This window comes from Meriones unguiculatus, chromosome X (assembly GCF_030254825.1).
Source record: "Meriones unguiculatus strain TT.TT164.6M chromosome X, Bangor_MerUng_6.1, whole genome shotgun sequence".
Classification (NCBI taxonomy): Eukaryota; Metazoa; Chordata; class Mammalia; order Rodentia; family Muridae; genus Meriones; species Meriones unguiculatus.
In genome coordinates, this window is record NC_083369.1 from 76,923,829 (window position 1) to 76,938,521 (window position 14,693).

The 14,693-nt window shown below is 46.2% G+C and overlaps 1 protein-coding gene across 1 annotated transcript; it reads left to right on the forward strand.

The window, feature by feature from the left end:
* Nucleotides 1-1,311: 1,311 nt before the first annotated feature.
* On the forward strand, nucleotides 1,312-3,899 carry LOC132646030 (paired mesoderm homeobox protein 1-like). Its single transcript, XM_060374659.1, has 4 exons — nucleotides 1,312-1,393; nucleotides 1,567-1,990; nucleotides 2,581-2,626; nucleotides 3,804-3,899. Exons 1-4 carry the CDS (start codon nucleotides 1,312-1,314, stop codon nucleotides 3,897-3,899), a joined length of 648 nt encoding a protein of 215 aa, XP_060230642.1.
* The last annotated feature ends 10,794 nt before the right edge of the window (nucleotides 3,900-14,693 follow it).

Below are 14,693 nucleotides of genomic sequence, written 5' to 3' on the forward strand. Positions count from 1 at the left end.
AGACAGCTTCTAAGACAGCCTCCCATCCCTTTTCAGGACATCCCTTCACGACCATCCTGAAGTCCAGGGGAATAGGAAGAACAATTGCAGCTGCTTCTTGGTAGCCATGAGAAGAGAGATGAGTAGTAAAAGGCAATTGGGAGGGATGAAATGTCAGAGGTTATAGCACCACACAATAGCTAGCAGAAGTCAAAGTCAGCAAATAACAAAGCTTTAGACAGGGATGAGCAAAGGGGCATAGAGGGGGAGGTTTGGATCAGCCATTACTAACCAGGTGGACAATAGGCGAACAGGGCCAGACCATGTGGACCCTCCACTGTCTCAGCCAAGAGACTGTCTATCCCAGAGAAGTAAGCCATCTCCTAACAACTACCTCAGCCTTTCTCCAGACTCTGCCACATTCCTATTAAAAACAAAATCCACTAGATGACAGAGTTCAATGGCACTTTTACATTTTGGTGTCATCATCTACCTAGTCTGGGTAGTTTCCCTAAATTTTCCTCAGGTTCCCCCTTTCCTGAAGTTGTTCTTGGTGAAGCTTGCATCCAGAATTGTTTATTTCCTGTGTCTTTCACCTTCACAGCTGTGAGACACCAAGTTTGGGGCCAGTGCCCAAGGTTGATCTTTGATGATTGTGGATGTCCTTGGGTCACCCTAGGTCCTTGGGTCAAGCACATCTAGGCACAGAAAGTCACTTCCCCTACAAACACTATCAGAATGAGCCTGTGGCTGCTTCAGGCCCCTTGTGAACACAGCCTGTCAGGACGATCTTGCCCCGGCCTTCCCACATATGTGCCATCACACTGGACTTTTCAAGCAGCACAGGTGAGGTAAGGGCACAGTGTACATCAGGGCAAATCACTATGTGGAGCATCAATGATGGAGTCTAAGTTGTACTGCCTTCTTAAAGCATGTGTTTTTGCCATTTTGTTTGAAGGGCATTTGCATAGTTCAATTAGTCAATGGGGTTCAAGGGCCTGCTGAGGTGCAGAAGGCCTTTATGTTGCTCCCTGTGACAGAATTTGAACAGTTCAGCCTTACCCAAGGCTAGAGGTGTCTGCTAAGCAGCAACTTGGAGCCGCTCACCCATTTGCTGCAGTCCTTTTTAAAGCACTCTCTGGTCTTTGCAGTCCTAAACTGTGATTGCTTGTTCACCTCAGAGAACAAACCCACAGGCACTGCGGATTGGACACACTGTAATTTGGATGAGGTGTCAGGAGGGAACCCTTCCGGGTCCGGAATCAGAGCTGCGAGCACACGGAGTTTGAAGCTCGCAGAGTAAGGAGTAGGTCTGAAGGAAAGACTCCCGGGATGGACGCTCGTCAAGGCTGCTGCCTCAGTTTCAGAAGGCTGCTTGGTCAGGGACCTAATGAAGACCAGGAACAACAGATTGGTCAGTAAACTTCTCTCCGGACCTTGGAGTTGTCCGGGAAGCAAATGTGGTGGCAAGACCAGTGGACTTGAGTGTCGGTTACCCAGCTCTACCTGTGTCCACTCTCCAGGCTTTCCAAAGATCCCTGGGCTACGATTCTCAGATCTTTATCTTTCTGCTTTTCTCTCTTTCAGGTGGGAATGCAGTGGTCTTCTCGGAGACTGGAGAGGAAGGAGGCAAGCAAGGGCTTGTACAGGTCAAGCTTTCTCAGGGGGAATTTGCTCAGGGCAAAGTTGCTCAAGAAGACCTCGCTCAGTTAAGTCCTACTCTGGAAGACACGGGAGTAGTACAGGAGGCTGAAAATAAAGAAGAAATGGAAGGAGAATATGCTGGCATTGGTGCTTCTGGCTCCGTGGATGACAAGATCCACCAGAAAGAAGTCCCTAGCAGCAGTGATCAGCCACAGCCTCAGCAAGAGGCTGCTATGTCTGAGGACGACTGGAATCTACTGGATGAGGACAAGCAGCCTCCCAGGCGCCGGCGCAGGTTTACACTGTCTCAACTTCAAGATCTGGAGCGCCTTTTCCATGAGACGCGCTACCCAAGCTTGCAAGCAAGGTAAGCAGGGTGCCCTGCTTGGCGCCTGCTCCGCAGGCAGTGCACCCTGGTCTGGGGTGTTCTTTGGCTCTTCCTGGCTCTCTGATTTCCTCCAGAAACAAAGCCGCCCTGCTTGGACCCACTGCCTGCAATTAGGTTCTGAGGTAGGGAGATAAGGGCTATGAACATTGGGAAATAATGTTTTTGTTGCCCTGTTTTAGTGACACAAGTTTGGGAAATTTAGATAATGCTTGTTCTTATAAATACATTTCTGGAGGAATGGGTGAGAAGCCCGAGTTGTGGCCGGGAAATGCAGGAGATATTCCACCTTGTATTAAAACTTTGCTAATGGTTTTCATCACGGGTACTCTCTTAACTGATTTTCACCTTTTAAGTACATCTGTGTTTTGGGGTGTTCCGTTAAATTTGGTCCCTGAAAGAAGCCTGTTGCTAAAGCGAGCCCTAAGGTCAATGTTGAGAATAGTGTCTGTGTATGTAGACATGTGCTTGCAAGGAGTATGGACCCTTAAGCATTTGAAAGCAAAACGAGCATGTCCTAACACACTTTATTTTCCCCACAAAGCCTAAATGTTGGAAATTTTTCCCTTCAGAAATGATCTTGCAAGATGGATGGGTGTGTCCGAAGCTGATGTGCAGGTAAGTATTATGAAAAAAAAAGTATTTTGCAAGGGCCCGACATCCGGTGATGTTATTGTCTAGACAGGGAAGCTCAGCAGCACAGCTGAACCTTGAAGGGCCTCCCTAAGTTGCCAGACCAGTACACAGCCAGGCTAGCTTCAAGATGATGCAAGACCTCCATCTTGTCAGGCAGGAAATGCCGACTGCCCCAACTGAAAACCTAAGATGGCGGAGTCCTTTTCCTCTCCTTCGGTAGACATAGTGTGTCTTGAGGACATTCTGAAGGCCATGGCTCAAAAAGTAAAGTGACCTTGTTCTTACCCACCTTCATCGCTGTCACAGAGAATGTCTCAGAGAATCTTTTCTCTGACTTATCCTTGCTTTGGTCTGTAAAGGCAGATTCCTAGCTTAGTTCTCAGACCAGTACTGGGGTCAGGGACCTCAAGCAGCCTATGGCACCATTACCTGTGTTTTGCTGGCTGTGAAGGTGCACTCTGACCACAATTACAGTTACCCCTGCCTTTTCCGGATCGCATGCTCTCAAGGGAAAAGGTCTTTGGACAGTATTCTGGGAAGCCAGGCAGGAAGCCTGAAGCAGGAAGAGGTGTCCTTTGTGTCATAAAATGTGCTCTCTGGGTGCTCACAAAAAGCTAGCATCGTGGATGGAATCCTGAGGGGCAGCCTTTGGCCTTCATATAGTTCTAACTCTCTTTGATACTTTTCCACAGCAAGGACCAGGAACACCCCCATCTAGATCTGCATCCTTTCCTAAGGGAATGCAATAATCATATCAATGATGGAGAGAAGAGGCAATGTTCTGGGTCTGTTCTGTGGCTGAAGGACTGCAAGTGCCATTACATGTCCTAAGGGGCATGAGTCTTGGGGGGTGTTTTCATTGTTTCAGTGAGAATGAAACCTGTTGCTTCCAGCAACATATTCTGAGCAATCAGTATATGCTGAGGTACCTTTTCAACCCTTCTTGGGGTTACACCAGTAAAAAATTAGTTTCCAGGCCATCAGAAGATTTAAGTGCTTCTTAGTAGCTCAGTACTAGAGCACATGCCTAGCATACACCAGTCCCTTGGGTGGGTTCCAAATACATTCCAAAGTGCCAATAGAATTAACCCGGGATACAGAGTTACAGGATGTGTTCTTCAATGCCTAGTACTAAAGCATCCCTTTCTCCTGTTTGTAGGATTGGTTTAAGACCAGGAGAACCATTTCCAGAAAAAGTAATAGATTGGTGACGTTCTATAGTGTGCCACCTGGTCCCCGGAACAATGCTTCCTAAAGGTTTTGGAGCAGCACTTGAGTGCCATCCGTGTCCTGGAGCCAGATGAGGATGGTTTCCTTTCGTGCCACCAATGTCAGGGCCCCCTTGCTGGCCACAACAACCTTTTCTTCTCTACAATTATCTTAGCAATAAAGATGTAGATTCTCAATATGTTGGTTTCATTCCTTTTGGTGTTGCTAAACTGTGGGTATGTGTATTTGATGTAGAGTAGTCAATCCCAGAAATGGCATTTAAGCAGAATGGCAAAGAGGTCTTGTTTCCTGAGGTGATGCAGGGAAGCTGGAATCACTATGAGATGCTCTGCCTCTGTGAAAACCAGTTCCTTATTAGGACAGATAGGTTGGAAAAGTTTCCAGTGAGAGGACAGCGTGTTTCTAGACATGTCTGGTCCCACCCACACTGCAGTAGGTCCCAGAGGCTAAGCCAGGTTTGTTGGGCTGGAGGAATGGGAACGTTATGTTTGCTGCCCTTCCTCTCTGTGGACCTGCAGGGCACGAGGAACCACATTGGCAGGAAAGGGAGAGGAGTATCTATCCATCCAGGCCTGAGGATTCTCTCTCATTTCCTCCATTCCCGCTGAGGGAGCACATGGTCCCACCCTCGCGTGTTCAGACAACTTGACTGATGTGTGACCTGTCTGTATTTTGTCACCTGCCTGGTGGAACCCCCAGTCCTCAAGATTTAATACTTTTGGTGACCTTTGCTTCTATTCAAAGTGTATAAGCAAGGATGGGTGCTTAGCAGTGTTCCAGAATACTCAGTGCATAGAGAATTCAAAGCACCCTTTCCTTCCATATGGGAAGATGCTGGTCCCAAGAAACAAAGTTCATCTTAGTGAGAGAAAGAGACGTGACCTATTCTTAGAGCCCCACACTTAGGACACAATCTTGTCCCAATATCCCCATCTCCAGTCCTTGCAAACCATAGTGTACTTTCTCTCCTGTGAATATGAGAGCTCTAAGACACTCATCAGCTTGCAGACACATGATGTCTTGCTTTTGTGTCCATATGTTATCTCCCAGCATAGTGATTTGAGGGTCCTTCCTACTGTAGTATGTATCAGAATTGCACTACAGGCAGGTTCATGTCCCTGAACCTGAGGTCACCGCACTTGTCATGTCTAGTCCAGTTAATCACATCTCCCGGTTCTACCAATATTCCTCCAATCTTCCTCAAATTTCCCTGTGCCTTGTGAGCAAGGGGTATGAGAGAAATGTCCCATTCAGACCTGAGTCCTCCACTGTGTTTTATTTGATGCACATTGTCTAGTTGTGGGGCTCTGTATTGACTCCCCATACTGAAAGCAAAATCTCCTCTGAGCTGGCCAGGAGACGTTATGAACATGGCAAAAGCTGGCAGGCCCCAGCAGCCTTGGACCCCCTGGTTTATCTTCGCTCCTCCTCTAGAGGAATGAAATCCAAGTAGAGCTCCTGCCCTCAGCTTGTGCATGCCTCATTGAGCGCCACACTTCTCTCCTGCCCCATGGGGATTTGGGATACCCTGAGAACTCTTCTTAGTCTTGTAGGGGTGGGGAAGGGGAAAGCAGTGGTCTCTGGATCTTCAGACTGTTTGCAGGGACTCTGAGCTCCTGACTGCTTCCACCTTCCACTCTTTCTCCTTTGGAAGACCACCCCTACACCAGGGAGACTTCCTCCTCCTTCCTGACCCCCACCCCCTGCTGTTACTGCAGCTGCCATGCCTCCCAGGGCCCTAGCTCCTAACTGACTTCCTGATGGTATGTTGCAATCAACCCTCCTAAGAAAATGAACACATTCTCCAGGTGGGGCTCACACTTGGAAAATCAGAGTAAGAGACATTGGTTCACTGGGGGAAATCTGGAATCAACAGAGGAAAGATCCTGAGGCTAAAGTGTGATGTTCCAGCAAAGGGTTAATGTCCTGAGTTCCATTTGGACACTTGCCAACAATCTTTCAAGTACAAACTGTGGGGTCCAGACTGACTTGAGTGCCAGGCTGCCACATCCAGTGGCATCAGTCATCCTACTTGGGCTGAGGCTCCGTAAAGTGACCCTGGCGTTGTCGTAGGTCGTCATCCACCTACTGTGAATTGTCATCCCGTGTTCTGCCCTGTGGAATGGAGATGTGCCTTTGACTCTGCTCCTGGGGAGACATGAGGAAGTGTGGCCAAATATATACTAAACCCAGATGAAGTGATTGAGCTGTTTGTTTCCTGTGTCCCAACCAGCTCTCCCCTATCACGAAACATTTCACCTCAATTTTAAATGTCATAGGTCTTCAGGAGCCTTGCTGTGAGGTAAAATGTTCTGCTTAGAGGAAGTTTTTACACAGCCTGCGTACCGAGCAGCAGGGCCAGGTCAGGTTGAGACATGCTCTAGGTGACCACATGCCCGCCCTCAGGTTCTGACTGGCCTTCCTTCCATTTAGATGAGGTGTATCTATGCTCTAGGTCAGAGTGCTGTGCAAGGGACCATTTTGAGTGTGTCTCTGAGAGGTCACTTTCATAAAACATGGAGAGAACTTGAGGGGGGACCCATGTTGAAAGGGTTTTTTGGATTCTGATGGGCTGAGTACACTTGACTGTTTGGGATCTGTGTCTAAGGGAAAGAGATTTCATTGACACGTAGGAGGAGGGAAGCCTTTCTGCTATTCCCTGAAGAAATTTGATAAATATTTCTCCATCCATATAACACTTCTTCAGGAAGGTGCCATGGTCTGCTTCTGGTGGCCTACCTTGGGGATTTGGAGTTACTGAATTCAGAGCCACCACTGGCAGTGGCTCTGACTCTCTTACTGCTGGATTTGCCGTTAAAGAACTTTCTGCCACCAGAGAGCACTCTGAAAATCCACCAAACTAGGGTCAATCTTCAGCTACTGGATCTTTCTCTGAAGCCATTTTAGCCAGAAGGAGCAATGTTCCATGCCCTTCCTTCACAATAAGAACTGGTTTATTTCTTCCAAAATAGAAACGACCTGCTTCACTGAGCTAATAGGCACAATTATTCAACAAGGTCTTCATATTTCTAGGCATTGCTGTTCATATTTACAGGTTGAGCTAATTGTCCTGGAATAAACTTAGAATTCCTGTCAGCTGTCCAGCCATCCTACAACTCAATACACAGCTAACCCTACAGCTGTAGTAGCTGTTTCTTTGGAATTAATGAACTAATCATGAGCCCAGGCATTTCTGTGCACACCTGTGCTCCTTGAGAGGCTGAAACCCTAGGATAGGGCAACTGTAGGCCAGCATGATGTAATAGTAAGTAGGGGACAGTGAGGTTCAGGCTAGCCAGGGTCCATGTCAGACTGTCAGAACACAAAGCAAAGAAACAAACCAAAGGAAAATGTTGCATTTTCTGCCTCAGGTCCTATTAGCACCCTCACCCTAACCTGCAGCACCCTGCAACACCTTCGCTGAGAGCAGTCACTCCTCCACAAGACCTGCACACAACTTCTACTTCTTGTTTACTTCCTCAATGTGTCTATGGTGCCTCCTCTGCCCAGGTATTGTTTGAACACACCCTCAACCCTACGTGGTTTACCTGCAGTACAACACGAGGAGCGCAGGTCCCTATGCATGGCAGCACTTGCAGAGCTGAGAAGTACTAGGCAGGACATTGCACAAGGACCCTGATGCAGATTCTTTACAGCAATCCTGAGGAGTTCAACTTTTTCCAGGGTGGCATTGGGTGACTTGTGGTGTTGTGCTGGCCAAACACTGCGAGAAATAAGATCAAGATTCTTCTGTTGAAGGTGGGTTTCTGTGACTGGCTTGTGCATTCAGAGTCCTTGAAGACTCTTGCATACACACAGAGACATACAGAGGTGACCCCACCCACTGAAACTCATGTCAGGCAACATATGAAATGTGCAATCCGGAATCATGAGAAATTCTCCAGTACTTCACCCGAGGCTGGTGTACTTACTGTGATTTTCACTCCTTCCCAATACTGCATGTTAATATCAACATGCATTCTCCCTTAGATCCTTTCCCAGGGTCTTCTGTAGTGACCCTGAGTAGTGGCCAGGGCAACCGGAGGCATCTGAGCAGGTGTCCCACAAGTCAGATTCAGTGTCAGGTAGAGCCTGCTAACACCACCTCCCCCTCCTCCACAAACCATCCTATGGGCCATGGCCTATTCCTTCCTCACTTCAGAGGCCCACTCGCCGGGACAGGAAGCAACCAGAGAGCCAATGGCAGTCTTGAAACAGGAGGACCTGAGCCTTTGTGGCCCTAATGTGCCGAAGGCTCCCAGGGTAAGGTTGCTGCCAAAGACCACAGCAAAGTAGTGGCTTCTAAGCTTCTGAAGAGCTTCAGCCTTGGAGCACCTCCATGATGACAATGAATACTACTACTGTCTTCTGGAGGACTATGAAGAGGACAATGGCCCTCACCCTGAGCAGCGGGCCACAGCTGCAGTAGGTGGTGGTGTCTGTGAAGAAGCTCAAAGCATGATGACACTGAGAACCAACAGGGCAACCTGAACCAGGGAGGCCGTGTGAGCCCTGGGAACAACCTGGGTTCTGAAGGTGACCACAGCTTCCAGGAGCCCTTGGAGCTCAAGCCAGAGGACCCAGCCCTCCTTCTGGCTGAGGTTCCAAGGCAAGGTTGTCTCAGGAGGCACTAGATTGTGTTCCACTTCACACAGGGGCAGGAGCAAGAGATGGAGAGTGTTTTTCCAAGAAACCCAGTACCCAGATGTGCTCACAAGGTCCGTGGTTGGACCTGACCTCCAGGGCCTGGCCTTCATGCTGACCTGACCTTTATCCCTTCTAGACTTGTCATCCCCATTAATTTCCAAGCCATAGCTACTCCTACCACATAATGGAAGTGGGAAGTTGCTCTGTGGTATCAAGGTCAGTATCTCCACAGAGTGGAGACATTTCTCATGCCTTCTTTATCTCGTTCTCAATACTGGTGCAACCAGGATAAATGAACCATTGCAGTCCTCGACTACTCTGATGCCTTAGAAATCTCCACTGTTAAGTATCTTCATGATAGTCCTGGCAGAGCTCTAACAATTGTTTTTTCTTGACAAACTATTAAAAATTTCCTCCCTTTCTTGCACCCTAGAACCTGACAATCTCTTCCTCCCCTGTTTAAACAGGAGCACTCTTTTGATGCCTGTCACCCCACAGCTCTCTGGGCTTTTGCCAGCCTCAGATTTAGCATTGTTCTCAGGCTTTCAGCTGGAGACTCTGTTGGTGTTGAGATCCCCTTGGATGTGCATGTCTATGCATAGAGGCCACCATTGCTTTAGAATTCCTCCTCTTGGGAGTTCAGTGTTGGTTTTGCCTTTGCACTAAGGGGTGTGAGTGGGTGTTTCCTGGACTGTCACAATTTAGCTCTAGGCTTCTAAAGTCTTTGGTATGGAAACCCTGAAATGGAGTCACTGGAGTGAGTCTTTTCAAAATCAGCTGTTTTCTCCATCTAGTGTCTGGGTTGCGGTTTCCTCCCACAGGCTAGAAGCCTTCCATTTTCTCTCCTTCCTCACCAACACCACTCATTGTCTCCTTGATTTTAGTAGCTACCACACTGGCTATGAGGTTATGACAATGTTCTTTTCAAATATTTTTTTCTCTACTGTGATTGTCTTTGTCATTTTTCATTTCTTTGCCAGTGGTGAGGAATGTAGCCAGGGCTTTGTCTGTGCTCTGTAGACAATCCACTCATGATCATGACCATAGCTACCATTTAAGGGTTGTTTAGATAAGGGGTGTTTGGATTTTGAAAATGAACTTTCTTTGGGTTTTCCTGGCTGAAATTGAGCCATGAATGCAATCCAGGCTAGCCTTTAAATTGAGGCAATCCTTCCTCTCTGGTTTCCAAGTACTCAGCATATGAATATGAGCCAGCATGCTTTGGCTACTAGCTTCCTCTTATTGATTATGGGTTTTGAGATAGGGTCTCTCTAACTTCCTCAGGCTGACCTTGAACTTAAACTTGAGCCCACTCTGGCCTTCTACTGTAATGCTTCTGCCCCAGTTTCCCAATGTATTGGAACTACAGGTGCTCACCATCAGTTCTGGCTACACACCCTTGCTTGTTTTCTTAGATGCATGGAATAATTTTTTATAATCTCTGATTTTTTTCTGTCCCCAGCCCCCCGCTCCTCCAGGTGGTTTCATTTAGGTTCTTTATAAAATTTTCTGGAAATGGAGTCAGGCGAATCTGATGCTTGGGTCATGCAGACTTTCACATATTTTCACCACATTCCTATGTTTAAATGGTGGTTAATATCTTTATCATAGACTTCTACCTTGGTGTTCATTTTTAAAATGCTGCATTAAAGTTACTTTTGTAAGCTCATGAAAGTGTGTAAAAGATCATTTTCTTGACCTCCAAGGTATAACACAACACTTTAAATGTTATTCCATGGTGAAACCCTCTGTAAAAGGAGCCTGACCTTGTCAGCTAAGTGTCCTTGAGGAGTTGAGCAGGAAGAGAAAAACTGACAGGAACACACAGTGTGTCCAGCCTCCTAATTTTCTCATAACTTGACTCTTGATCTTGTGCCTTTCTCTACCCAGGGGGCTGCTTGCCAGAAGCATGAATGTGCCTGAAACCAAGGTGAAGGTCAGTAAATCTGAGAAAGCATGGGATGGGGCTGTCCGTCTGTATCAGGCCTGAGGTCCTGGACTGAGTTTTCCTGGGTCTTTTTCAGGACGTGTACATTTGTTTTCTTTGTTACGAAGGCAGTCACTGGCTTTGTGATTGGGTGACATATAAGCTAGTGCTAATTTCCCATTTTGGGGGGCGATGTGGTTGCATGGTGGAAACAGAAAACCAAAGCAACCACATGCTGCTGAAACTCTGTGTGCAAGCCAAGTTTTCTACACAGCACACACTGTATAACTATATTAGAATCCACGCCTGTGCATGCATGCATGTTTAGCTTGGAATTCCTGTTCACCTCCTGGGACCTCATTGCCCCTCACAGGGAACTTCTCTGCAGTCAGGTTGGGGCTGTGGATGCTGTTGCATCAAGTGGATGCAGGAGGAAAGAGGGCCACCAAAGGGTTCAGTTGCACTGAAGTACTAAAAAGAAGTCAGTCATGCACCCTTAGCTGAAGGAAAAATTACTAACTGTTGGGGACAGGTGAATCATTTGCCCATAGGACCCTGGCTTGGATTAACTGGGGTGTGGTAAGGTGAGACAGACATGGGACTAGAGCTTACCAGCCCAGGTGGCAGGCCTTCCTCCACTGTGAGACTGCCTAAGTTAGCAGCACTCATTTTTAATGTGGGGGATTGTTTTCCGTTCAGAGGTTGTCTCCATGTGAACACATGCCACAACTGTCCCAACAGCAGTAGAAGAGGGCAAGGAGTAATGCCCTAGAAACTCGTCTAAGGAATGAAACAATCAAAGCCAGTGACACTTCAGAAATTAGAGGAGAAACAACTTGGGTGACTATGACAACTTGGGCACCTTGGAAATCACACATAATGTACCTTGTCTGTTCCAGAGCTTAGCACAAGGATGTTCCTCTTCCTGTGAGATGTGAAGCAGCACATTTCTCTTCATTGCTGTTTTTGCCATTTTTCTGAACAGTTTTTGTGTCCCACCCAAAGACAATTGTCTATAAAGGTAAGGTCAGTGTTGGCCATGGTGGCTTCTCCCTGTAATCTCAGCATGGAGAAGGCAAACCTTGGGCTACAGAGTGTATGTGGGAGAGTGAGTTCCCGGAGCCTGAGTTACAGAGAACAACCCTATCTCATCACAGAAAAAAATAACTTATATTTATCAAACCAGACATGTGTCTCATCACAGCCTTTGACGGTAGAGGAAGCTAGCACTGACATTCAAGGTCATCCTCAGTTATGTGACTAAAGCCAGCCTACTCCCAAGGGGATCCTTTCACTGATGTCTTAGTCCTGGGTTTTGTTCTGTTGTTTTGTTTTCTTCTGATTTTCTTATGCAGGGTCTCACTCTGTAGCCAGGATGGCCAGGATGGCCTGGAACTTGTAGGGCACCTCTTGTTTAAGTCTCCCTCATGCTGGTAATTCATAACTGTGTGGCCAGCATTGAGAGACTGTATAACCTTCATTTTGTGCCTGGTGTGATTTTGACACTTCATTTCCTGGAACTGACAAGCAGCTCAGCAGGTAAGGCTTAAGCTGGCCTGGGATCCAGAGAGAACCAAGTCCTTCAAGCCTTGCTCTGATTTCCACAAGTACATTGTGGCCATGGGTAATCATGCACACACACACACACACACACACACACACACACACACACACACACACACACATGTATGCACCCAGGCACACACACTCCCACAGAAGCACATACACTAAATGAGGCAAATGTAACATCATCTGTTCATCATGATGATAACCATGTTGGACATCCTTATGTATAAGCTGAACATTAGGTATCCTCAGGTAATTTCCAAGAACTCATCTTCTTTTATTTGTGTTTATCCTTCCACCATTGTGAACATCCTCACAGGGGTTCTTCATGTGTGTGTGTGTTTGTAGCTCTTTTTGTGTATTGTGTTTTATGTGGAGGCCGTCTTGTGCTCCCCCATACTCTGTGTTGGGAGCATTTCTTTAGAGGCTTTTGCTGTCTATATTAGTGTTTTAAATTGCGTATTAGATATATGCTTAGGGTTTATGTCTATTGATAGCACCTTGCTGAAGTATTAAACTGGCCTGTAGAAACTGACTGTCTTAGAGGGTAGGAGAGTGAGACAAAGTTTTTACTCATGGCCTCTCGAATGCTCCTTCAGGTCTAGGACATGTTTGCTCTGTGACTGAGGTTGTACTGTTGTGTTTGTCTCACCATGCCCCAAAATGACCCTTTAAGACAGATTTCTTGAGTCATTTCCCAGTCTGTTGGCTGTTGTTACATTCTGAAGACAGTGTCTTTTGCTTTACAGAGCCTTTTCAGTTTCATGAGGTCCCATTTACTGATTGTTAATCTTAGAGCCTGTGCTGTTGGTGTTCTGCTCAGGAAGTTGTCTCCTGTGCCAGTGAGTTCAAGGCTCTTCCCTACTTTTTTTTTCAAATATATATAAAGAACTCAAGAAATTAAACACCAACAAAACAAGTAATCCAATTTAAAAATAGGGAACAGAGCTAAACATAGAATTGTCTGTAGAGGAATATTGAATGGCAGAGAATCACTTAAAGAAATGTTCAACGTCCTTAGTCATCAGGGAAATGCAAATCAAAACAACCCTGAGATTTCACTTTATACCCATCAGAGTGGCCAAGATGAAAAACTCATGTGACAATACATGCTGGAGAGGTTGTGGAGAAAGGGGAACCCTCTTCCACTGCTGGTGGGAATGCAAACTGGTACAACCACTCTGGAAATCAATCTGGCACTTTCTCAGACAAGTAGGAATGGCGTTTCCTCAACTTCCGGCCATACCACTCCTAGGCATATATCCAAAAGAGGCTCAAGTACACAATAAGGACATTTGCTCAACCATGATTGTAGCAGCTTTATCTGTAATAACCAGAAGCTGGAAACAGCCCAGATGCCCCTCAACTGAAGAAAGGATGCAGAAATTGTGGTACATCTACACAATGGAGTATTACTCAGCAATGAAAAATAAGGAAATCATGAAATTTGCAGGTAAATGGTGGGACCTGGAAAGGATCATCCTGAATGAGCTGTCCCAGAAGCAGAAAGACACACACGGTATATACTCGTTCATATAGACATATAACATAGGATAGACCTCCTAAAATCTGTACATCTAAAGAAACTAGGCAAGAGAGAGGACCCTGAATAAAACGCTCAATCTCCATCCTGAAAGGCAAAGAGGTTGGACATTAGAAGAAGAAGAAAACAGGAAACAACCTAGGAACCTGCCACAGAGGGCCTCTGAAAGGCTCTGCCCTGCAGACTATCAAAGCAGATACTGAGACTTATGGCCAACTGTTGGGCAGAGTGCATGGAATCTTATGTAAGAAGTGAAAGCAACAGAACCAGAAAATATGAACCCAGCAAACTTCTGAGAGACCTATACTCCAACCAAATACCATGAATGGAGATAACCTAGAACCCTTGCACAGATGTAGCACATGACAGTTCAGTGTCCAATTGGGTTACATAGTGATGGGAAGAGGAACTGCCTCTGATATAATCTGATTGGCCTGCTCTTTGATCACCTCCCCCTGAGGGGGGAACAGCCCTAACAGGCCACAGAGACAATGCAGCCACTCCTCATGTGATCTGATAGACTAAGATCAGAAGGAAGGAGAAGAGGACCTCCCCTATCAGTGGACTTGGGGAGGGGCATTCGTGAAGAAGGGGGAGGGAGGATGGGATCAGGAGGGGAGGAGGGGGGTTTATGGGAGGACACCAAGTGAATTAAGTGTAATTAATAATAATAATAATAATAATAATAATAATAATGGAAATGCTCTATGTCCTTACTCATCAGGGAAATGCAAATTAAAATGACTCTGATATTTCACCTTATACCCATCAGAAAGGCTAAGATCAAAAACTCAAGTGACAACACATGTGAGTATGTGCAGATAGGGGAACCTTCCTCCATTCCTGGTGGGAATGTAAATTTCTATAACCACTTTGGAAATCAATCTAGCACTTTCTCAGGCAATTAGGAATAATGCTATCTCAAGATCCAGCTATACTACTCCTAGGTATATATCTAAATGATGCTCCTGTCCACTACAAGGACATTTGCTCAACCATGCTTGTAGCAGATTTAATTTTAATAGCTAGAAGCTGGAAACAACCCAGATGTCCCTCAGTTGAGGAATGGATACAGAAATTGTGGTATATTTACACAGTGGAATATTACTTAGCAATTAAATCAAGGAAATCATGAA